This window comes from Orbicella franksi, chromosome 15 (genome assembly GCF_964199315.1).
Source record: "Orbicella franksi chromosome 15, jaOrbFran1.1, whole genome shotgun sequence".
Taxonomy (NCBI): domain Eukaryota; kingdom Metazoa; phylum Cnidaria; class Anthozoa; order Scleractinia; family Merulinidae; genus Orbicella; species Orbicella franksi.
Genome location: NC_138159.1, coordinates 10,409,668 through 10,436,200, shown reverse-complemented (window position 1 = coordinate 10,436,200; position 26,533 = coordinate 10,409,668). Strand labels below are relative to the sequence as shown.

At 40.7% G+C, this 26,533-nt stretch overlaps 1 protein-coding gene across 2 annotated transcripts in view; it reads right to left on the bottom strand.

The window, feature by feature from the left end:
- LOC145469950 (uncharacterized) overlaps positions 1–25,090 on the bottom strand; it is a 25,946-nt gene extending 856 nt beyond the window's left edge. The window contains exons 1-7 of one of the 2 annotated variants that reach the window (XM_081453769.1): positions 24,869–25,090; positions 3,758–5,284; positions 2,802–2,855; positions 2,266–2,419; positions 1,563–1,654; positions 1,338–1,429; positions 1–456 (exon numbers count right to left, since the gene is read on the bottom strand). The exon at positions 1–456 is cut by the window's left edge and continues 856 nt beyond it. In XM_081453769.1, the coding sequence (XP_081309895.1) occupies positions 276–456; positions 1,338–1,429; positions 1,563–1,654; positions 2,266–2,419; positions 2,802–2,855; positions 3,758–5,284; positions 24,869–24,949 (2,181 nt within the window). In that variant the 5' untranslated portion in view covers positions 24,950–25,090 and the 3' untranslated portion in view covers positions 1–275. Of the gene's footprint in view, positions 457–1,337; positions 1,430–1,562; positions 1,655–2,265; positions 2,420–2,801; positions 2,856–3,757; positions 5,285–21,290; positions 21,385–24,868 lie in introns of those variants that run through there. The other variant, XM_081453770.1, reaches the window with a different exon arrangement.
- Between the last annotated feature and the right edge of the window lie 1,443 nt (positions 25,091–26,533).

Here is a 26,533-nt window from a genome sequence, read left to right as displayed (position 1 = left end):
TCAGCTGCAAAAGGGACTTGCTTTGTCAATCAAACACATTTCATTTACTTCGGTGATTTGAGAACACACGCTACGATTAAGGCCCCGTCCACACTACGCCGAAGGAAAACGCACCAATCACAGGCCATTTTGGATTTCAACACGAAAACGAAAAGCCGGCGTTTTCATATTCCTCCGGTTTGAAGAGCTCGGTTTTCATGACGGATTAGTGTGGACGCTTCCTAAGTAGTTCACTATTTCTCCTGCTTCTTAAGTGACGTCCTCCAGGATATATGTCACACGGGGTTTTTGATGATCCTACCCATACGGTAATCGTACACTTGCCGACAGAAGAACACCAGGTTAGGGTCCGTGCGAGGATGGGGAACTGAACCGGGCTTTGTACTCTCTCCGGGAGGAACCGGGGATAGAGGAGCTTCCCTGAATTCTCGGAACAGTCTGTTGAGTGCCCGGAACCTACGATTCAAACAAACAGCAAAGACAATCTAAACAACACAAAACGTTTAACCGCAAGCTTCATTACTACAGCAGCCTAAAGCCCTACTTAGCACGCTGATGATTCAGTAAGTTCAGTACTACCCATTGTTTAAGTCTAGCAAGTTTTTTTGAGAGCAAGGCCCGGCGTGGTTTTTCCGTGCTACACATTTTCTTTTCGGTGATACATAGCAGTGACCTAACAAGGAGAGCAAGAAAACAAGGCTTCTACAAGCCGCTAACGGTGGTTGAAAATTTTGGCAAGTCTCCCGATCCTTGAAACTGCATTCACTCCATATCAGTTGAGCTTGATTCCACATGTTATTTTACAATAGAACATGCTGGATTATTCTCGCATTTTGATTGGTTCTTACTAATGATCAATTAGAGGACAGACGTACATGTCTTTAACTTTTTGGTCTTTTTATTGGATCAGTTGTGAAACAGTTGAAACATGTTTTCCTACGTCTGTTCAGTAATAGACCACAGAAGACGTGAAAATGTGGTGAGAACATCAGTGACACACTCGGCTACCGCCTCGAGTGCCACTTTGTTTTTCTCACCACATTTTGACGTCATCTGTGATCAATTACTGAACAGACCCACGACAACATGGAGTCTATTTGTTAAACTGATTAAGGAAAACCCTTCACAAGTGTCGCCTGAACAGCCAGTTATTTTATATCAAGTGTCAAACTATTTCCGATAGTTCATGAACCTATAAAATGTTTCACATAAACATCAAGAGCAACTTACAAAGGTAAAAGATCACAAACTGAAGAAACACGATGGCTATATCTACTTACATTCGAACTTCCCCACAATTTAACCAAAGGTGTCCTTGCTAGCTAAGGAATAATTACCTGCAGTATTCTGGATAACTAAGAACGTAGCACTTGTCTACAATACACGCCACGCTGTTGTCGTCTTTATGTCTTGAGGCCATCACCTCCATCTGTTGACAAGCAAAAAAGACGCCCATTACATCAAAATATCTCAGGGACAAGCGACTCAGTTTCTACCAAACCATCCTAAACTAAGCCATTTCTACCACCTAGCTGTTTGACTAACAATAAGCGGTGTGTTACCTCGCCATGGAAGTTTGGAACTCTCCCTACTTCAGTCTGCTCTGGTCGATAATACCAAAACACACTCATCATCATCTCGCCAGCGTTCGGGCCTGTCATCGGAAAAACGAGTGTTAATCGACAGTTGCTAACGGCTCCCAAGGCATAGTCATAAATCACGAGGTTAAATTTCATTTCCCACACTTACTGTTTGGTTTGGATTGGCTACCACACTTACTGCATATGCATGGTGCAATTATAGTATCAACTAGTTAAACGAAAACTAGAAGGAAATCTTTCTCCTTAGACTTAAACAACTTATGGTTGAGAACTCGTCACCGAGAATTGACCGAGACCAACTTTCGAAGAACTCATATCGTTGACTGGAGGGAGAAATAGAAACCTTTTCAGTCCAAGAAGATTTCTCAAAAATAGTACCACTCCCCCAACTAAATTCTAGGTATTTAAAAACTTGGAAAAAAAAGATTAAAGATAAACATGGAGAAGAAATGCTACTGTGCCAATTTCCAATTTTATCTTCTTTATTTTTTCCCACTCTTGGTGACATCTGTTTCCTGGAGAGAAATCATCCCTACCTAAACATTCATCGAAATTCTAGGTATCCATCCAACTGGACTCCAAGACTTTTCCTCTTCAACGATATCAAATTGTTTCAAAATGTTTTTAGTTCCATGTTATTACATCCAACAAGCGATATACTTACCTTCATCCTCCTCCCAGAGCCCAGAAACACGTGCCACAAAAGGTGGATCTTTCTTCCGTGTTCCTGACTTAAGAAGAACCGAGTCACGTACATTTATGATCTCGTCTCCACGCTGAACACCGCTGTAATACCGCCGTATCACTATTGTCTCGTCCTGAAAGTGAGGTCACGTATACATAATGTAAGTAAGCATGGTCTACGAAAACGAAGTCATATCTTGGCTTTGCTTTTGATTGTTCAGATCTGCGAATATTCAGTAGATAAACGTTACAAAAACTGTGTAAACAAACTGTTGTCGGAAGGAAAATGTCGTCTTTTGCGACTTTTCACCGCTTTGACACTGTTTTTGATTGACACGGCTTACCCATCTTTGCTCGGAGCTTTACTCTTCTCGTACCTAGCACCAGTTCCCCTTTTTTTCGCATGTGCTGATTTTTTTTCAATGTATAAACTACCTTTCCTAGCGCTATCTGCAGGTGACCGTTTAAAGTATATCGTTATGAGGGATAATAAAAAAAGACAAGTCAATTACTTACATAGCAGTACGGTTTGTCTAAAGGTTCACCGATAAACATCCAACCATTCGTTCTCTGTAAAGGTAACAAGGGATACCAAAATTATCAATGCAACAATCAGTACCCAGTCCCTGCCAGTCACCAATCACAAACTCGGGTGAGCTTTGCTCTCATAGCTTAAGTTGGAATCCGGTAATTCGAACTCGGTCTTTTCGAATTCCCTGTTACTTCGAACTCAAAACCATTTCCCTTGGATTTTCCCTTCAGTCATTTACTATCGGCTATTTCGAAATTCCGCTATTTCGAACTATTTTTCGTTTCCCCTGAGAGTTCGAAAAAGTGCGGTTCAACCGTATTTGGGAAAGCACACCACGTTCGATTTACTGGCTACTAGACCAGAGGCGAAGAGGTCACTATTATAAAACGCTAACACACGGCAAAAGTCACAATAATGTATATTTTGCCGATCATTCACATTCCGTAACTCATCTCGTTAGACTCCTTTTACAGAAACAGGTTGGCAAACTGTCAGCCTATACGCGCCTCCTGTTATTTGCGTGTGTTCATTACCAGAGTTTGAATATACAGCTGTAGTTTCCATAATCGCACCTTGCGTCTTTTTACTGCACGCTATCTGGTCCAAGTGCCACGCAGTTTTGCGGCTTGCACGAGCAGCATTAAGCTAATGTTTTAACGTATGTTGCCTTGTTACTCCTTACGATGCCATTTGGAGCATAATGAAGGTTTCTAGAAAGACGTTATGGGGAAGGAGGGAATCAAAAACGAATTCCCAAAAAAGTGAGTGCTGGAAGTTTTCTGAAGTGAATTGAAATCTTTGATCATGTTGACAATTTTGTGTCAAAACTCACTTCCACACTAAGAACGTTTCAAAACTTGTCATGTGTGATAAATCGCTGCTGCAAATATAAAATAGGGGAAACAATCTAACTAGCAACCCTAACGTCCCATATACAAACCTTGGGTTGCCTGGGCTCCGCTCGGGCTCGTTCGGCAGCTAGCTTCTCAAGATGAATATTCAGGTTCTTTAACTGAATGTTTTTTAACGGGTTTCCCGCGGGACGGTTCCGTCCCGCGCTCATAGTGGACGTAGAAGTGGCAGCAAAGTTAATCTTAGGGATCTTAAGCTGTACGGAAGAGGATGAATCGGGTATTTTATTAATGAGCTCTTTAGCCTTCCTAGCCTTGCTGCGCTCATCAATTAAACCACCTACAGCCCTAAATTTAGCCAGAGGCCCGTCACTAGCAGTAAAAGCGTTCTCCATTGCCTGATTGTTCAACCCAGCAGCACGCTTGGTCGTAGCCGTCTTACTTATTTTGAGTTCAGGAGGCGGTTTGGACGGCGTGACAGGCGTGACCAAGTGGCTCTTGGTAAAGGGAACTGAGCCAGATGATGTGACAAGCTGTCCTTTGATTGGTACAGACAGGACGCGTACGTGCTTGTACGGCGGTCGCGGCAGGTCCACCTGGATGCACTGGTCCACCATTGTCTTGGGTGGTGAGTCTGTAGTAGTGTCACATTCTATTTCTAGAGCTTCCTGGTTATCTTCAAACTCTCCTCTTTCTACAACACCATCCGTTTCGCTACTGGTATCGAGAAGCATTTTCTTTGCTTTTCTTTCACCTTCCGAGGTAGAATCTGCTTCAGGTTTTCGCTTGTGATCTTTCGCTGCTCTGTGCCCGTTTGTTACAAATTCAAAACTGTTAGCTGCGTTCTCCGTAAGAGGAGTGCTTCCCACTGCCCTTGGGCTGACGATCACGCCGGTGGATCTTGGGGGATCCCATGTGGATGTCACTTCACTCTGTATAAATACATCTGACTCAGTAAAGTCCTCTCTATCGTAACTGTTCTCGGCGCCATACGCGGCCAAGTTAGAATTCGATTTATCAGAAAGCCGCCTCTCGGTTGAATGTCTACCAGGAGGTTTCTTTGCGGAGTGTTGTTGAATTTCAAACAAGCTCCGTCCCGCTAAAGGACTGGAAGGTTCAAAAAACACGTTCACTTTGGCAGCCGCGTTTAAGCTCGCCATACGCGGCGTTCTTCTTTGCGCTAGAGAACCGCCTTCTAAGTCCATGGACGTTTTATCAACGTAGCCCGGCGTGGGCGCCAAGCGTTCTAACATCGAAGTGTGCCGCGTGCGCGTACGCCGGTTACGTTTGTGTTCTGAAACGTCTTTTTCACTCTCAAACAACGGGGGCGCGTTATCCGTGGCATTTCCTACTGTATGTCTTTCTTGCACTTCCATAATCTCATCCAGAGTGCTGATCGGCGACTTTGAAGGGGGGTTATTCTGGTCGACAGAGGTTTTGTAGTCAGTAGAATTCGCGGTCACGATGCCATCATTGTGCGATTTAATGTCATGCCAACCGTTATGGTTCCGTTCTTGTTGGCTGTCGTCTTGTATTTTTGGCCCGCGTTTCTTCAGTCGTCTTGGTGCTGGTTGACGTTCGCCGAACGTCTTTGTCAGTTGTCTTCCTGATCGCGTCTGTAACAAAATATCAATAACTGATCAGTCATCTACCAAAACAAAGAAACCCGGAATATGTAGCGTTTGTGTAAATCTTGGTCTCTATTGGACCATGTCAACGTAGAGTTATCGTAGGAGTGTGTTTATGGCGAACTTCCCACTCAATATACATAACCGCAGTCTTAGTTTTCATGTGATGCTTTCGCCACCATATTGGAAGACCTTAACAAAAGAGTTTTGACTACAGTTACTTATTTTAATTGTTCATCCTACATGGCCGCGAGGCTTTGAATCTTGCAGGAATGAACAATTCGACGGCGCTCCCAGGGCCAATTTCGAGTAGTAAAGCTTTTAGTAAACTGTTCTCGCCGCCAAAAGCACTGGAATTTAAAATCCCAAAGATTACACCATCCATATACCAATTTACGTAAAAAGTTTCTTTAAAACATAAATGCGTGTTTTACCACAACAGCCTGAAGACGACCAAAGCTTCAACTATGGTCAAACTCTCCGTTCTGACGGTCGTTTTCGCCGAAAACGTAATAGTAGATGAAAGAAAATAAACTTAAATGATGCTTTTCGCAATTTCCATCACGTCCGCTCGCCAAAGCGGAAGGTGTTTTCAGTTAATTTTTTATCAGCTCTTACATGTAAGAATTCTCTGAGTTTTCGGGCACTGTTTTCCTGCATGAGTTTTGTTCGCGAAGGAACAGTTCTCTCATAATACAGAATCTCGACTTAAAAAAGGAAAAAAAAAAACAACAACATGCATGACTGGGCATAAGGTATCACTGACAAGGTCAATTTAGTTCAAACAAAAGAACAACATTCCTGTCGAACAAAAAAACAACTGTTTTACATTTTGTTTTTACGCCCACAATTCATAAAATAGTTATGCCTTGACAGAGGAATAGATTAGAGAGCGTTTTACACGCAATGTAAGGCCACCTTTGAAAGAGTACGTATTTGATGTCTCAGCTGGCTGTGTAGTAAGGTTCGGTGGTAGGCGTAAACAAGGACAAATATATGATAAGCGCTTCAAGTCTTGGATCCGCGGCCCATCTATAAATAAAGGCGTTTATTTGGTGGTCGGTTGACTCGGCAGTCTATCTAGCAACTGAACAATAATAATAACAATAATAATAATAATAATAATAATAATAACAATAATAATAATAATAATAACATTTATAATGCGCAAATTTCATAAACTATTCAAATGCGCATGACAAGATTAAAAACGGAATAAAAAGGCTAAAAAGCTAAAATTACAATTAAAAGTAAACTTACAATAATAAAAACAACTATGATAAAAATGCATGACGGAAAAGGTGAGTTTTTAGCTTGGCTTTAAAAATACTAACAGTGCTGGCGCTTCTTATGTCAAATGGTCGCGCATTCCAAAGTTTCGGTGCATCACAGGTAAAAGAACGGTCACCTAGTATAGCTTTTGATTTAAACCGCGGATAACTAAGTAAAAGTTTATCGCTAGAGGCAAAACAAGTAGTCAATCCAATATTCTCAGACAAGCCATCGCTTCGTATCAACCAAACAGCAACTAACTCAACCGAGGCCGAGTTAAGTAGAATGCTGAAAGTGGTACTAAATGTTTGTGGTTTAGCCCACACCATAAAACAGCTTCGAGGCGATTTCCGTGCATAATATCTGATAATATACGTCGACGTTAGAACAATCCCTACGATAAAGACCCAAGATTCGAGAAGATATGGCAAGGAAAATCATTGCGGAATGTTTACTTAAAAGTTAATTCGGAATCGAATTGTGATGTAAAGCAGCTGTAAATTAGAGCTACAATCATGGTTTGCTTTCAATAACATTTTCGCTAGTTCAGTGCCCGTCGGCAATTAGGAAATCACTTTCTCTATATAGAATACTGATTTTTTCCGATATGTAGATGAAGTCGAAAAGACCATGCCATAGCTACCGATTGTGTACTTTGTTTTAAAGAAAACTTTTATACTACAGTATTGACTTTGTATCGTGTGCGTGTTACGCACGCCATACTGCTACGAGGCCGGAAAAACTCACTTTTTCATTTTAGGCAGACACAAACATAGTTAAACGATGAAGTACAAGTTATCGGTAGATGAGTTTGTCCTTCGTAATACGTCTTGATTATTTTCGGATTGTTATTACTTTTGTGATTATTTTGTTTCTTTCTTTTTTACATCACGAAAGTCACTTTCGAGAGAAAACAGCAAAAACGTCCTCTGGGATTCACAGATTACCATTCAAAACAACAGAAACCGAAATCCTACAAGGAAGTCCGCCATACAGACACGCCACGAGGGCACGAGCTCGACCCATGGCTTACACGTGGCGGGGCTTCACAGGCATCCCACGAAATACACGATCCACGAAAAATACACGTGGTTGAAATTCACAGACATCCCATGTGTTACGACCATAATAATACTATTCTCACACATTCTAGTCATTCTTGAGCGGTTTCTAACAAAATCTCTACACTCAATGAAACTGCACACAGCAGAGCACATTGCATCAATTAATTAATATCAGAGCATGTCCTTTCATTCTATGAACAGTGTTTGGATTGCTTTTCTTTGAATTAACCCAGAATGAGCCCTAAATATGCATGCAAAAAGAAAGTTTATTCCTTGGAAGTGCCTGATGAAAAAACAGCACATTGTGAAACAGAATATCTGAAGAGAGAAAAATGCTGTAGATTGTTGATGAACTTGATTGTCATCAACTTGCAACAATAAATATCCCATACAGCTTCATACAAACAAAATCAAGCCAGTTTCTTGACTACATGTCTCATGGTCTGACTTACTCATCAAAAGTATAATCATAACTTGTTACAAATAAGGAAAATTTCGCTTACTTCTGCAACTAAATAACAGCATACAAGTTTCTGCATTGCAAGTAGACAAATAAACACTTGAGGACGTCTTGTCCATTTTAATCTTGTTTAATATCACTTAACCTTAAAGTTTTCATATCAGCAGCAGCTGTAATAAAATTTTGACTTAAACTAGACTTAAAATCAAGCTTCCCGAAGAAGTATTATACACAACTAACACTATATCATGGCTTAGATGATATCTTATTACTGCAGGGATATTGTAGCCACATGGTGAAGACTTTACAGCTGAACTGGCTCATAGCTTGCAGCATTCAACTTAAGTTCCTAGAACATGAAGCAGCTGGTCAAATACTCTAAGTAGGCAATAAAATGGTCAAACTCTTGAAATTTCACCTGTTGAACAATAAACGAGACTGATTTTCTAGTCCTCCGTTTTGATTGGCATGCACTATCTAAGTAGCTTTGGTTAAATTAGCTGGTCAATATGAAAACAGTTTTTTTTGTTTTCTACAATAACATAATCATGGTATCATTTATGGTGATATAATGAGAACTTACACAGTCATGACCAAACCTCTAACAGACATGCAATGTTACTCTGAGGGTTACCTTGGATTCACTGGTTAATTATTGACACAAAATGCTGAAAAAGGTGCCTGAAAAATGAAAACAGCTGGGTAAATCTATGGCCAGTGCCCGAGTTCAACATGCAATTTCTCCCTAATTACTCCACAATTTCTCACAGTAATTGCTGAAAGAATATTTTGGGATTTGTTTCTGTATTCTTGCAACCTACATACTTGACTTTCCAATGAAGTTTCTTAGGTTAACGGTACACTAAGTGTCTACCACATTGTTGAGGTTGAAGATGCTACAGCTGCAGTTGATGATTACACACTGCTTTTTCCTTCAAAACTTAACACTGGGTATTTCTTGACAGAAAGGAAATGTTCTCTCCTCATCTTACCATCAGAGAATCAGTTCTGTCCATAAAAATACCTGTGGATAATCACACTTTTCACTGACATACTAAGTTCAACAAGTTCTATGTTAAAGAGAAACCAGTGATGTTTGGTTTTCACTTTCGAGAGGCAAAGAAATGCTGACTTTATTCTGCCAAAAAAATATGTGTCTAGTTGCTCAAAAAGCTAGATATTATTATCCAATGCATAATTCAATGTCCAGTGGCTAGCTGTCAAATCCTAAATGCTATTCAAGTTATTTAGGGGAAGTGACTTAGCCGGCAAACAGGGTTTAAATAATATGTCAAATAATTCTTGCATTTTGATTGGTTCTTACCTAAGATCTATTGGGGGACAGAGGCATAGATGGCGTCATTAACATTCCTTTTTGTTTCTATATTATATAAGAGAAGATTACATGTTGCCATGCATCTATTCACTAATACAGGTAGATCACAGATGATGTCAAAATGTGGTAAGAACATCAGTGACACACTCAGCTATCACCTCGTGTGCCACTTTTTTGTTCTTACCACATTTCACCGTCACCTGTGATCTATTACTGAACAGATGCCCAGCGACATAGAATCCATTTTTTAATAACCATTAGAGCAACCAAGGCCAAAGCACTGGAAAGTAGTGTAGTATCTCACTGGTTGCAAGAATGTAGGGTTGGTTCAGGCAGTAATTAAGATGTTTTCATTGCAACTCAGAGTTAATTTCGGCTGAAAGGTATACCATGAAGATCTCTACAGCATCCTTGACCTTTCTTTGTGCCTACTTGCACCCTTGTCTATGATACATAGGCTAATGTCTGTTTAAAAAGTCACTCCAAAAGCAACACATTAATTTTCTGAGTGAGAGGCTTGCAAAACAGGAGATAGAACTCTTTTTCAGCTGTATACCCTACTAGCAGGGAGTGAAGGGGTTGCCTAGCTTAACAAAATATCACAAATTATGACAAATTATCACTTACAATAGCATTTCACCATATTCCCTCATAGAGAAACGTTCTTCAGAGACTTCATACATTCAAATTTGAAAAAGAGTTTAAAAAGGCTTCTCTTTGAGATGACTAAGAAATAAAATTCCTCAACGGCAGAAACTTTTTCAGTTAAGTAGCATTAACAACTAACTTAACTAAACAATTGAAAAAACGTCACAGAAAAATGCGTCAACGCCAAATTTTGCGTTTTGTGTAGCACTGCCTTCTCTAATTGTCTACTAATCCAATAACGTCGCTACGTCCATGTTCAATATCGAATCTTGTGAAGCAAAATACACAATTTACTCCACCGTTTTGTCAATCTCCAAATAGCTAATAACTTTCGATATCTTCAACTTTGACTTTGGATTTCTTAACGCCACGTCATCTAGGAAACGGAAAGTTTTATCGGCTATGATTTGTGAACTTGAGTTCACGAGTGTGACGGCGAAACCCACTCGCGCCTAAGACCGTTTCACGCGTGACCCGAAAATGCTTCGGGAAACCACCAAGATGGCAAATTTTGCACCAAATCCCTGCACATCTTAATTCAAAGTGATATTTGAACCAGAAGAGCGAAGTGTGTGGTCTCAGAGGGTTTGTAAGAAAACGAAACAAGCGGCTGGCGCCATTCGCGTTGAATAAATTAGAGGTTTACGCGGGTGCCACTCGATATTTCCTTATCGCGTCGCTGTTAACGGCGCGAAAGAACTTACCTTGAGGCTCGAATCCCTAGTTTGAAGATATATTCGCTATAACATAGCCTCCTCTTGGTATCTTTTTACATGAACAATGTCAAACTTCGTTGAGATGTTCGCTGATACGTATGCCCAGACAAACTACTCGACGAGTCCAACTTCGAGATCCCTCGAGTCCCAGAATGCACTGTGAGCGACACTATGTCAGCATCGTAACGAGGCCTAGTTCCTGATATTCTCTAAAAGCCACGTGTAGTGAAGCGAAGTGAGAAAATTTACGAAAACAATTTTCTTTTCTTTAATAAACTAGCCAATCGGGTTATTTTTTCGCCTTTATTTTATTTTTATTTATTTATTTATTTATTTATTTATTTATTTATTTATTTATTTATTTATTTATTTATTTATTTATTTTCTTTCTCTAAGACCAGATCGATTAGAGAAGAGTGATGAGCACGATCGTAAATAAACTTCAGGATATTTTTTTGGTCATCATATTGTTCACGCTGATTCAATGTCAGTGTATTTTTTTTATTCTCAGTGGCAAACTAAGCGGTAACGCTGGGTGAACGGCTGAAACAACACTGACTCTGACTAGGCACTACACTGTTGCTTTAAACTATTCTGCTGTCTCAGTGAGGGTCGAAAAATTCCGGACAGAAAAGACAGATGTCATGGTGCCAGTATAGTGTTTTTTCAATGTTTCAACATTTTTTATAAGACTATGAATCATCTCAAACAAACGTTTTCCGTCTCACCCTGTAGGTGGACAAGCAGTTCCTATCACCTTCACACCTTAGTTCCACAAAAATATTACCTACGTCAATTGATGTTATCTTAAAGTTTCCACAGAAAAGTCATCTGATACCCGAGAGCATAGCCAATAGTGTTTCAGTTTGAGTCAAACGCTATAAATTCACTTCCATTTGCAAAAACCAATCGATGATATGACTGATTTTCTAAGCCTGAAATAGCTGGCAGATGTTTTTGCCGCTGATACAAATAGCACTTTATTAAAATAACTTATTTTCTTTGCCAGCTGGTGCAAACAACAAATTTCCTTTTACAACAATTGCTAAGGAAACATGGCCATTGAGCCGACACTATTAGGCGGTTTAACAAATGGAAAAGCGGTCAGGATAAAGTCGACAAATCAGCCAATCGACAGGCTTATATACCGTATCAGACAGTTCAAGATAATCTGGATAGTGCAGTATTTTACATCTGGTAAATACGGACCATTATTTACCGCGTCAAATCAAGCTTTGTTTCAGACGATCTGCCATTGTTTTTCCGAAATATAGGACCGAGTGATCTGTGATACTTTGAAGTTTATTGGCTGAAAATAGAAGAAAACGTCGTCCCCACATTAAAAAAGATCGGAAGTTGAACCAAATTATATCGAAAACTAGAACTCAATTTGGACCGAGACGACTTTCCACTGAACGTTATCGGTTTTTATTTTCGATAAATAAGTAAAACACTATCAAACCGCCATTACGTAACAAAACTGATAGAACTCAGTTTCAGTAGACAGCAGTTGGTCGTTCTGAACTGACCCCCATAGCTAAATTTTTAAGCTTGAAAACAAATTCTATTGTTCTTAGATTGACGTCCGTTCTATCGCGTCACCTGAATCGATTTCACTAGAGTAAAAACGATTGAAGCCGAGCCTACTTTCTTTTCAGTTTCGCCAGTCAGATTAGCAGCGCTAGGAAACAACATGATGTGCGAATACACCGCAGCTGTGATGCCATATGTATATAAATTACCACACTGAGCTAAGTAAACGAATCTGATGAGGATTAACTGAAAAGAAAAACACGAACGCTTTCCTACCCTGCAGATGTGGTCAGATTTTATTTGGAAACAAGAGAAAGAAAGAAACCGCAGGTGTCACAAACTAACACGGCCGTAATGAACTGTAGTTAGTTACATAACCCGCACTAGACTGCACTGCCGGGTGGGCTAACATCCCTCTCTTCATTCGTCGTTTCCCAACAAACTTAACATAAGAAGCTTGTGGTTTTCCACTGCTGGGGTTCCATTAATTGGAAGTGCACATGATTGATCAGCGCGCGCGTTTATGAGCGATAAAAACTTCGACTTCTATTCATAACTTACCTAGCCTTTAAAAGGGTACAGATTCCCATGCTGTAAGGAGTGTCACCAAGAGAGGTTAATTGTGGATGCCCTTTCAGTTCTATTTTACCCGCCGGCTATCTCAGTCTTCACCTATATACCTTGTCGAGCATTTGTGGGAGAAAAATTCTAAGTATCTAGACAGTGGGCGGTTTTGACGGCTGGTCATCTATAATTATAAGTCACTCAGAGATTTCCGTCTCAGAATCTTATTTGCAGAGTGAAAACAAGGAAAACGCACTAACTTAGAGGAGGGTCCATTGAGAGAAAGACTACAGTAACAGTACCAGCTGAAACTATGGGCAACGATATAAAGAAGAATGGCCAATAATGTTCTGGCACCATGTCTGTATTATAGCTTTTTAATAGGAACGCATAACTTTTAAAACCAAGTATGTCGTTATAATGACCCCAAACTACGATTTCAACGAAGGACAGATTTTCTGTGAATCGTTCGAGGTTTATCTTGGTAATTATCAAGTAGAATCATTCTTCTCTTTTACAATAATAAAGGTTCTTTCTATTGTTTGTCATTCCAAAGGCTCTCGGACTCCTTTTCACTAGCTCCTGTTGACCTTAAACCGGCCTCACTGTACTGAAAAACGAACCAATTTCAGTCAGTTGAAACAGCGGACACCAATATATATCTTTAGTTTGTGTATGCTTAAGTAGATATGTTGCCGGTTTTTAAAAATATAAAATTTTAGTCCTGTTACATGAATAGAATTCAACACGGTATACTGTATTATTACTTTGAACTACAATATCCATTTTTTTCCCGATCCATGTCTTCCTTTTATTTTCTAAATCGATTCAGCAGGGTTCAAATAACGCGAGAAACGAGTGTAAATGATATCTCACGATATCTGTACGTCTAGGAGACCGTTTCACAGGATTCCTGTAACCCTCTTAATTGTTATCCTAGCAGCGCAATTTAAACACCAAAGCTAAAATGTTTCAAAATCAGGATTTAAGGGGAAAGAATTCGTTGGGTAATAAATCTCTCATCAGACGTTTTGAGTCGTGATCTCGCCGCATTTTTCTCATCATGTTAGATTTTCAATCGTCCCACGTACTCGCCAAAACGTCATGAGACTTGCGTAATAACTGACAACGTTACAAGATACGCCAAAATGTCTCAGAGTAAAAGGTAAGCTTATTATTACTGTGATAAAGATATTTTATTCAAGCAATTAAAGAGATTTCGACAATACATACGTTACCTTTTTTGTTCAACCCTTAGGCTCCCCTGCCTGCCAACCTGAATCAAATTTTACTGCTTGCTATCTGAGTGAACCTCTCGCAGAAGTTAAATTTTGATATTACTCTTTCCTATCTTGTATTTATTTTGCTCTTATGCGAAAATATTTAAGCAATGTGGGGCGAGCAGTAACGCGCACGACGTAACAGTGACGCAAGTGCCTTACTGTTACGTCATATCAGATGGGTCTTCCAGCTGACCAAAGTCAACAACCGCAAATATTGAATAGTTTGACAAGAAAGCGAAACACTCGGCCTTGACTTGAGCGGAGTATCACGTTACTTGCCGATTTGACCATTGGTGGACTCAATGTATAAATTTACTGACGCCTAAAATAATCTTGTCGTCATATTCGTAGGGTTTCCATTTCAAATTGTTTATTTGAAGGCACACTTAGGCACACTTAGCACTTTCTGTAATTCCGAAGTGAGGTTTTATGATCAATACCCAATTAACGAACTTCATCTATTTTTGGGTTTAAAAAAAAAACATTTTATCGAATTACTAGGAATTTATTGGCTTTCACTTTACGTATTCGGCCTAATTTTTCTCCCGTTAATTCATAATTTCCTACTAGTAACTTACTGCAGAACGAAACAACTTGCAAATGTTGCAGAAAAAAGCAACTATATTTTCTCTAGAAAACACTGTGTAGTGGTAGTAATTACCAATTTCAACGCCGCAAAATTGCTCATATATCTTGGAATCAACTATCCGAGCCGCAATCAACGCTGGGAATAACAGATAATTTACTAGAATAAATTGGTTGCTAGAGACTTACTCGTTTCCCTGTCAACGCTGGTTAAGGTAAAAAAGCCTTTTATTCCATGACGTTAATTGATGTGGGATCGCCTTGTTTACTTAACGCCCACGAGTCATCAATAGATCAAGTCTCCTGACATTGTCCACAACTTTTACTGACGTCATGCATTCTTTAAATTCAAAGAAGTCATCAAGCACATTGTATAGATGCACTCCCTTTTACTATTAAAATTCAACTTCAACAAAATGTAATAATTAACTTGGCAGCTTAACTGGGCATTTGGAAAAAATATTGATGTGAATAAAACCGAAGAATATAAGCGAGAATAGCTGCATTTATTTTGCAAAACTTGTCTCTATTTTTTGTTACTCGCTCTACTGAAAACCACCTCGTTTTAGAAATGTCATTTCACTAAAGAAACCAAAAAACACCACACTGTCATTGGGAAAAAATGATGAATTACCTCTCGTATTGTTATAATATGCATTAGCACGTGCCTCTAGGGACCTGTTCCCGCGGTGCTTTAGCCTATTTAGTATTCTGTTATAGCTCGAAGTTCAGTTGTGATCGCGTGGAGCTCGAGTAAAGTGTATTTCGTTTTACTCCGTGTGTGTCCTTCATAATATTACATGGTGGCAGCGAGCGGAAAATTGATTCTAGCGGCTTGTGGTCGCTAAAAACAATAGTCGGTCGATTGTTTCGTTGCTGAGCTGAAAACGTTGGCTAAAACATGCAACTTTTGTGACTGCTTGCGCGATAGTCTTATCCGTGATCGCATTGTGCTTGGTATTAAGGATGAGCAGACCACCAAGAGGCTACTGAGAATTCGAGATCTCACTTTGAATCGGTGTATCGATATCTGCCGCAGCGAAGACGTTACGGCGCTACACATGAAGTCGCTATCGGAACCGGTGGACAACATAAGCCAGGTCAAGTCTAAGAAAAAGAAGCCTCGAGTTCCGACGCCGGACGGACAGTCGGGAAAGAAAATTTCGTGCAAGTTTTGTGGCTATGAACATGCTCCTGAGAGAAAGAAGTGTCCTGTGTGGGGCAAAGTGTGTAAGCGGTGCAAGAAAAAGAATCATTTTGCGAAAGGGTGCAAAGATGCCGCGGTTAACGCCTTTGAGAGCGACGAAGACTTGGAAGAGATCAGTGTTGTAAGAGTTCAAGGTATGAAGGATAAAGCTGTGTTTGCTCAGATGCTGGTTCAGCAGAAACCCGTGAGATTTCAAATTGACTGTGGAGCCAGTGCCAACATTGTGCCATGTAAACATGTGAAAGGTGTGGATCTCGAGCCTTGTTCCCAGTCCCTCGTTATGTGGAATGGCACCAAGGTCAAGCCTGTTGGGACGTGTGCTCTGCCCGTTGTCAATCCCCGAACTAATACAAGGTATAAAGTGAGATTCTTAGTCGTCAAGGAGAATCTAACTCCACTCCTGGGTTTAAACGCTACTGAGAAGATGGGTTTGTTAACCGTACACAAGGAGAACTTTGTTAGCGTTGTGGAGAATTTAGAAAACGATCTTACTAACAAATACCCAGATGTATTTGATAATGGCCTTGGCAAGCTACCTGGAAAGGTTCACCTGCAAGTAGATCCAGTTTGCCAACCAGTGATTCTCCCAGCCAGGAAAGTGCCTGTATCTGTAAAGGAAAAATTCAAGGCAGAACTCAAAAGGTTGCAGGATCTAAAAGTTATTGCTCCTGTGGATCAGCCGACTGAATGGGTCAGCCAGTTTGTTGTTGCTGTGAAAAAGTCTGGTGATTTACGCGTCTGCATTGATCCAAAACCGTTGAATGCTGCTTTAAAGAGAGAAAGATACCAGATCCCGGTCATTGATGATGTGTTGCCCGATTTAGCCGAGGCTCGTGTGTTTACAAAGGTTGATCTCGCATCCGCTTTCTGGCAATTGGAGCTGGATGCTGAGTCTAGTCTGTTGACAACTTTTGCAACTCCCCATGGGAGATACCGCTGGCTTCGTTTACCGTTTAGGCTGTGTGTCTCGAGCGAGATATTTCAAAAGCATTTGAATCAAGAGTTGTTAGGCCTGCCTGGTGTGAAGTGTATTGCCGATGACGTACTAATCTATGGAAGAGATGATGCTGACCACGATAGTTCCCTGGAGGGTTTCATGAAGAGGTGTCAGCAGAAGGGCATAAAGCTCAACCGCGCGAAATTGGAATACAAGTGTAAGGAAGTCCCTTTTCATGGACATGTTCTGACATCAGAGAGCCTGAAGCCAGATCCACAGAAGGTCAGGGCAATTACAGAAATGCCGCGACCAGAGAAGCCTGAGGATGTGTCACGTTTGAATGGTATGGTAAATTACATCAGTCGTTTCCTGCCAAACCTGTCTGACGTAATGAAGCCGCTACGCGACCTTACCCATAAAGATGTTGAATGGTGTTGGTCCGACGCGCAAGAACGTGCTTGGAGTGAAGTGAAGAGCCTTATCGCATCTGCTCCTGTGCTAGCCTACTACAAACCTGGGGGGCCACTAGCAGTGCAATGTGACAGCAGTCAAGCTGGTCTTGGCGCCGCCCTGATGCAAGGCGGTCACCCCATTGCTTATGCAAGCCGAGCACTAACAGAGACCGAGACCCGTTATGCTAAGATGGAAAAAGAAATGCTTGCGATTGTTTTCGCCGTGGAGAAGTTTAACGACTACACGTTTAGCAATAAGACTATTGTTTTTAGCGACCACAAGCCGCTAGAATCAATTTTCAAGAAGCGCTTGCAAGGCATGATAATTCGCCTTCAGAAGTATGACCTGGAGGTGAGGTACGAGAAGGGAAGCAAGATGTTTCTGGTCGATACCCTCTCAAGAGCATTTCTCCCTGCCGGTGAGCAAGGCGAGAATGAGTTCGAGACAATCAACATAATGAAGTATCTGCCCGTATCGGAAGGAAGGCTTCTGCAGATTCAGCGAGATACCGAAGCAGATGACTCTCTTCAAGTGCTGAAAGCCGTGATTCAGAAGGGCTGGCCAGAGCATAAGAGTAACGTGCCTAGTGTCATTTCTCCTTACTTCAACATGCGTGATGAGATATCGATCCAGGATGGTCTCATCTTTAAGGGAGAACGCGTCGTAGTTCCACGAGCGTCGAGGAGCGAGCTGTTAAGACGAATTCACAACTCACATCTTGGGGTTAATGGCTGTCTAAACAGAGCCCGTGAGTGTCTCTATTGGCCCGGGATGACAGCTGACATTAAGAACTATGTGTCAACCTGTGAGGCATGTCGAGAGTTTGAGCGGGGTCAAGTCAAGGAAACGATAATGTCCCCCGAGACACCAAATCGACCCTGGCAACGAATGGCTGCAGATTTCTTTGAGCTTGAAGGAAAAACCTATTTAGTCACCTCAGATTATTACAGCGATTTCTTTGAACTGGACCATTTAAGATCTCCTTCGTCGGTGTGTGTCATCAGGGAGTTAAAGGCCCACTTTGCGCGCCACGGCATTCCCGAGCAGCTGGTGACAGATAACGGTTCACAATTTACGTCATGCGATTTCCTGAAATTCGCGAAAGACTGGGACTTTGAACATCTGACCAGCAGTCCACACCACAGCCAAGGAAATGGTAAAGCAGAGAGTGCAGTGAAGGAAGCTAAGAAAATTCTCAGAAAGTGCAAGTCCATTAGATCGGATGCTTTTCTAGCCTTACTCGATCATCGTAACACCCCATCTGCCGGTATCCAAATTAGTCCAGCACAGCGCCTCTTCAACAGAAGGGCTAGAAGTCTACTACCGATGACAGCTAACCTGCTTGCACCACAGGCAGTTCCAGACAGTGAGCGGTGCCAAGCCAAGCTTGAACAGCGCAAACAGCGACAAGCTCAGTATTACAACAGAGGTGCTATTGATCTGGATCCGTTAAAGAGAGGAGATACTGTGAGACTGAAACCGTTAAAGTTGGGCAAGCGCGAATGGCAGAAAGGAATCGTACGAAAGCGACTGGATGAGAGATCGTACGAGGTCGAGACGCCTTACAATGTTGTACGTCGCAACCGTGTTCACCTACGTTTGACAAATGAGCCATCACCGCCACTGATAGACGAGATACCTAATGAGATATCTGCTGAGATACCTGAGGTGCCCGCTCCCTCTTTTGCACAGTCGTACGAGTCGCAGACAAGTTCTTCTGGAGAAGTTAGTCTACCCGCGTCGAGTCAAGGAAGTTCGTCTCCGAGTGACTCGGAAGTTCCTTCAGCTGCAGTGACGTCACCACCCAAGCTGGTGCTTAGACGATCAGTGCGTCAGCGACGTCCACCAAAACACTTAAATGACTTTGTTTTGACATAAAGCCATGAACACTAAGAACACTTAGAACACTAAGACCTTTAGCGCGTTATCACAGAGCTCAGTTACAGTTACAATTCATGCTTATTCGTATTGTGTATTTATAGGCTAGTTTTCTTTTCCTTATCCATAAAAGGGAGGGTGTTATAATATGCATTAGGACGTGCCTCTAGGGACCTGTTCCCGCGGTGCTTTAGCCTATTTAGTATTCTGTTATAGCTCGAAGTTCAGTTGTAATCGCGTGGAGCTCGAGTAAAGTGTATTTCGTTTTACTCCGTGTGTGTCCTTCATAATATTACACGTATAACGAGCAAGTTCACACACACATCTTTGTACTATCTCTCTGTCTCGTCGTCATGGCTCTGAAACGGATTTGCTTTGTAGTTTTCACGGCTGGACCAAAGTGAATTCTTTGTAGCAGGTCATGTGTTTAGCGTGTTCCTTTGTAGTGCTTTGTGTTTACGAAAGATATGTGTCTTTTGGCTGATTCAACCGAGACCTCCATTTGTCATAGCAAAACATGGCTCGTCAACATTCAAGTGAATCATATTTTGTACAAATTGGTCCAAATTCAACATATACGGCTTGGAAACTGAAATCCATAACTAATCAGTAAGTCTATTTTCTCGAGAAGGTATTCTCACAGTTCGTCAACAAACACATGCATAAGTATGTTGATTTGATTGTTAGAAGTTTTCGGTGACCGTGCGTAACAATTTGTTATGCACGTAGCTTAAAAAAATAACGCCAATTTCTTGATATCGCGATATACCCTTAAGATTGGCGAAAAAAATCTGAGTGAAAATTGAGTTACTTAAAAATTTTCCGCGAAAGTTTCCGTAGTGTATACAAATCTCAGTTATACGGGTGTCACCTTAATCTTGAACAGCTCTCTAATAACTTCTGTAGTGTCAAGTTTCGATACGAGAGCCGAGTTCCTGGAAATCAGTATTGGAAAATTCTAGACAGTCGATTCGGTGTTTTTTTGGAAGCTGGCTGGTTTCTGAGTTACGATACGAACATCGTATCTCTTTATTACAGACTAGTATCTTTAGACCATCATTAACGACCGTATTAAATCCGTTGAACACGTATATCACATAAAACGAGCAGCCAAACAAAATGTTTCAGTTAAATTCGAGTTATTTTGCCTCTGAAAATAGTAAAAGATTGTAACTACTATACTCTTTGTAGAGATTTGAAATAATTTCTGTTTTTCCAAAATTTTTCAAATGTAAGTTCTAAAACAAGAACAAAGTTGGGCAGTCTGCTTGGAACAGTGAGTTCGGCCCATACCAGGCCTATTCACATGAATTTCCATCTAAATGATTTTCCTGTTTGAAGCCTAGGAATTTATTCTTTACAAGTCTAGCTTGAGAATTTGTTCAGTATCATATACGCCGATATTAAGACTCTAGAATGTCACTTCATCAAGGTTTGAGATTATGTTTTTAACGAGACATTCGAGATCGGGGTTACGACTGAACAAAATTGTGTAACACAATGGACGAACTGTAAACAGCTATTAAAATCAGTTTGCGAGTTTATGCATTAAATATTCCGTTTATCGGAGTTAGTGCCCGTGTAGTCAGTAATTAAGGAACTAAAACAAAGGCTTTCGCTTACCAAACAAGCAAGCCACATCACCCAGGGACGACGAGCAATACTCACTTCTGTCAAAGCAGAGGCCAGCATGCAAGAAACCTTTCTGAAAAGTTTTCTATATGCCACATGTGCGGGGCATAAGTTAAGACCTGCGCGGCAAGTTTATTCTGGTTTTCAAAACAAAATCAAAACAATTTGCATACATGATACCCCGCTTTCAGTCTCTAGTTTCTCGTGAAATCGAAACGGAAAGGTTTTCACCGATTTTCCCGAAATTTCGCAGACAAACTTACCTTAACTTCTCCTAGTAGATCAGTTATTCTCGTTTCTCTGTTCACACAGATGATCAGTACGGCAAATTGTGCTGATATAATTATTTCAGCGACCATTGAGACTTTCCGACAAGATCATGTGATACTGACATTAGCAATAAAAAAACAACACGTCATTTCTCACCGCGGAAGCTGCGCGTTTTTTCCAATCCTTGTGCGTCAGCACTTGATTACAGTTGATTACCGAAAATTCTCGCCAGCAAATCGGTTCCTTTATATACAGTCAACAAAACTTCCACTTTTGAACTGTTTTGAGAGCTTGTGTGCATCTGTTCATGTGCCGCGTAAACCGACGAAATTTATACTGTCTGATATTGACAAAAATAGCCACCAATGCTGACTCAACTCTGTCAGTTTGTTAGTTCCTTGAGTCCACATCAAGTGTAGCTAAATATAGCTCGTTCTAGACCAATATCGCGTTATGATGGACTAAAGGAAGTTTGTTAATTTACTTTTAAGGCTGTTTTAACATTTAAAGTGTATATAGCCGGTACTTAATTGAAGGGGATAGCACCCTTTGTCACTCCATGCGAAACAACTTTTCTTTGAAGAGAAGTTATTTATAGTTGTTGTCTCGAACTTAAAATAACCACATTATCGATCTCCCTCGGGGTTGTGTTATAACTGCAGTGTTATAAGTAACATATACGTATTCCCCTATCGGGTTATCATTAGTATACGTTATGGAGCAAAGATAATTGGAAAGGTCAGTTATTAACCATCCAAGTTCCTTTCAAGTTAGAGAGTATGAGTTCCTCCGTCGATCTTGTGTTTATGGCCTATAAACAAGTTATATTTAGTGCTTGTTTCATTCATCACTGAGTCATGTTTCAGTTTGTAGAAATTAAAAATCTGATGTAGCCCTGCGCTAAATTGAGAAATTACATGTTCAGTAGCTTGTGAGCTGTATGGGTAATTTGGGAATATTGCCCGAAATAAAATGCTGAAAAGAAGGTATGCTATCACATAGATACCTTGTGGTAAAAAGAAAATTCAGGAAGCCGTTTAATTTTTAGAGTTGGCTAGTTGTTCAGTTGTGTTGTGCAAGATCTAACTGGCTTTTCCTATTTGGGAAGACTGAGCGAAACGAACTGACATTTTGCGATTTTCCGCAGGACGGAAACTCCAATGTACAGTGCAATCAAAATAAATGTAAAACAACGTAACTTGAAATTAGAAAAACAAGTTCATCTGTTACGTTATTTCAAAAGCTTGTTGCTTTGCTGTAGCTGATTCCTCTGGTGAATATAGTAGAAATAACACTTTTCTTGCTTGTTGGATACTTAAACACCGATGGCCGAATCCGGCTGCTCGTCTCAAAGTAGGTCAAAGTAGGGCTCTGTATCCAGTCCCACTTGTTACTGTCGCTTAATTCCTTCCCCCAGAGTAAAGTGAATTTTTGAGTATTTTTTCTTTTGCGAGAACATTTCCTTAATTACAAGAACTCGGACAAATCTCTTTAGGGGAATCGTGAAAAACCCGCTAAAACTTTGTATGTCGACAGCGGTTCCATACCGGTTGACTCAGCTACGACACCTTACCGACCACTCTCCACCAACAAGCTCAATCTACGAAGTAAGTTCACAACCAGTTGTTCTCTTAGCGTTTGAGTTACGAGCATCTACGAACATGGTTTAAAATCAAGTCGTTCCCTACCGATTGGCATCAGAGCCAGTCGGCTTCGAACAATCATAAGTTATGTAACCCCCACTGAATTTAGCTGCGCGGTACTGATATCGACGTATAGATCATAAGACGCTCGTTCGTCCATCGAGTTACGTTGATAGATTAAAAGTAGCCGAGCTAACAGTCCGAACAAACAGTAGCGTGTTCCGGGAATTCTGTTATTTGGGGAGCACCACGAAGAAGGGCAAGAGGAAAAAAGGCGAGGATAAGTATGAAGATACTGCCAAGTCAGTACGAAGATTAAATAGCCGGACCAAAGACAATCGCTGTCTACCGCCCGACGGAGCTACGAAGCCACACGTTTAAACTTGTTGTTCTGCCGACAGGGCTACGACGTGGCTAATACGAAGTCAGTCTTTCTTAGCTAATTAGAGCCTACCGTCAGAGTTACGGAGAATATCGATTAAAACTAGTCGTTCTTAGGCTAAAATCTCGACAGTGGACTGATAGAGTCACAGTTCAGTACGAAGTTAAAGCTTTACCGACCGAGTTCCGAGGCTACAATCTTATAGCTGAATAGCAAGAAACTACCCTGGCTGTTCTAGAAGTTGCCTCTTTTATATTTCTCAGTTAAATATGAGCCGCGAGGCGACGAAAACGAGTTGTGAAGCGACGAGCAAGAAATAGAAACGTCAAAAACTTGAAAGTCATCCTGCGCCGACCAAGCGACTCAGTTAAGAAGGAAGATTAAAGTCATTAAAGCTTGTTGTTCCGTTCTTTATCAGCAGAATTGCAATGTTCAGCGTCTATCGTTTTACTTACTGACGTAAGTGAACCGGATGAAGGCTGAGCGCCACAAAATTCGCTGCATGCGCGATGATGGTTGAAGAGCCGATCGTGAGGGTCGATTGAAGCTTCAACTGTTTGAACTGCATACACTCAGTGTGCGCCGTGTTTTTCTCCGGCTGTTCTCATGACGAAGTGAGGGCACTAGAGATTTTCGTGGTTAATTGAGCTAGCTAGTGAAACCAACAAGGATTTAGTTTTGCTTTCTTAACTTATCAGTATGTTACTTGCTTGCTTATAACTTGGCTTTAATACTAATGAAGGGAGGAAATTTTTGCGATGTGCCTTCATTCAGTTGCACGTGCATCTGATCATCAAATCATTGCGACCAGGCAGCAAAAACGCGAGTTCGCTAATGTGAATAACGAAGTATATACCGTTTCTTGGTTTTCTTACAGATTTTAGACAACATTACATCAGCAATTAGCCGATTATCTACTAGAAATGCGAAAGCTAATATGACAGAGATCGGTTATTCAGTGCGGGCTCTAACGGATGCTGATATCGGTCTCTACACGGGAAAGAACCCGCTGGTGATTTTGGTTTCGTTGGGACTGTTAAACTAAGCGTGACAACAGTTATTCATCTACTTTTTACAGAACTGCTAAAGCAACTGCTAACAAAATTTAAAACTGTCTCGGGGATATTGCTGAGTGCCGCATGGGCAGGGGGAAAGATGTGAAACGTGACAGAAGATCAAGAGAGTCAATGGAAGAAAGAAACTCGAAATCGAAATTATCACATTATTTGATGCTAGAATTTAAAATCAAACACAATTGAGCTAGAAGGATGATCCCGTTATCTAGCAAGTGACCAAACGAAAATGTAAGGCTTTCTTTTAACAGTCGAAATACAATAGCATGCAGATTTAAATGAGGTTTAAAATTCAGCATGCAACTGAGTATAAATTAACGCCGGCTGACCGGCTCATGCCGCGAATACAATGTTTAAAATTCGTGTCCATTTCCCCATCTAATTCCATCTACGTCAACGTATTGTAACACAGGTAACTAACTCAGTTTATCCGGAGTATATATCTTCACCATGTCTCGACACGAAGCAACGAAAAGACTAAGTTTTTTTAGTCTGTTTCTCTTTAACTGTTAAGCTGTAGTCAAGATCATTCACAGTCAGACGATCAGTGACAATGACTTAGATTTAAAGAGCGCGATGTGAATGATATCCACTATTAAATCCGCTAGGCGAAATGACAAGAACAGCATACACAACCTGTATGAATTGAGAGCTGAACTGGACGCCTTCCCTGTCTTTTTGGAGCTTTCTTGATTCTGAACGTCTGGCGGCCGCCATATTGAATTTATTTGTTTCTGTGAGACTGGTGGAGAAATGACGTATGCATGAAAATGAGACACCGTAAAAGAACTGCTAGGAAAAGCAAGCAGAATTTCAGCTTTTCCAGAGACAAACTACTGTTAATTAAAACGCAGAGAGGAGCCTTGATTTTTTCGGGTGTTTTGTTGAATAAAACAGTAAAAATTGGACAAACTGACGATGGACCGAGTTCGGCCGAAATATTCAAAGCAAAGTTTTACTCTCCTTTTGCAACAACAGGTAACCTCGATTTTTTGTTCATAAATAAATCATAACTTAACCGCAAACTGCCTCCTACTAAACCTATCAAATCGACCCCCTCGATCCAATTTGTCAATTAATTACCTTTGATCTATAATTTCTTTGATCGTGAAGGACTAATGAGAGTTGTGACCGGGTGGTAGACGAGTAACCGGCGAAAAGAATCCAACAGGGTGCCATCTAACATTAAAGGTCAGCCCGGAAGATCAGTTAACTTAATTGCAAAATCTCAAGTTTTCTTCTAATTTTAGCTTTAACTGTAGCTTTGTTAAAGAAGTGGTATAAATTTATACCATATTTAAATCAACCTGCATGGCTTGAGGATTCCGGCATTCCTCTTTTCTAAGGGAAAAAATGATTTACTTAGAAAAAGTCTGTTCAGCTCTTCTCTATCCAAAAGTATTAACTGTAACAACAGTAACAACAAGACACATAGGTAGAATTTCTGCGTGCAACTTTAGAAACTTCCTGAATTGCTCCGGAGATGAGTTGGAATTGAAGCTCATGTGGTCAGCTTTTACTGAAGCAGTAGTTTTATTTTTCGCTTCATCAGGCACGAATTAAACTCCCCCTCCACTCTATCTGTTTGATTTCCTCGAACGAAACCAACTTGTTGTTTAGGAACAGTTATTTTCTGAACGAGTTTCTTCTTTAGGAACGTGAACGCTTAAGCTCGCTGTGTTTTCAAACAGTGTAAACAAAAACAAAACCCGAGTTGATCCATGGGCGCGTCTCGTCACTGTGAATCTATAACTGAAATTCCTGAGAGAATGAGATTATTTTGTGGATTAGTTACTTGAACGTTTATTTCATCAGCAGTTCCCCTTACGCATTAAATTTAAAACTCTAAAAACAGTATTCCCCTCGAGTAAGATTTTTGTTTCCCCGTAGTTTCAGGGTCAAACATGCGTGAAGGAAGGACATTTTAGCCAGTTTTTTGTTTTTTCAATGAACATCAACATCCGCGGGGCAAGCCCATGTATTTTAATTTTTGTATCCGGTTCACTCAAAGTTCTTCCTTTATCTTACTATCACCTCTTCCTGTTTGGGTTCATCACTGAGAGTCCCTCAACTAACCTGAATAACTAGCCACTCTCCTTTTCAATGCGAGGACCTGGCAAGACGAACGCTAAATATTCAGGCTGGCCTTTAGTTTCCCCATCAGCCTCGCTGCTCAGTCAGTATTATTTTGTTAGTGTGAAAGACGAACCGCCAGATAAGCTATTGTTCAACAGCCAATATACGTTTAATCTATTTTCAAATTTGCTAAATCAATGCTAAATATTGTGTTGTAGAGATAGT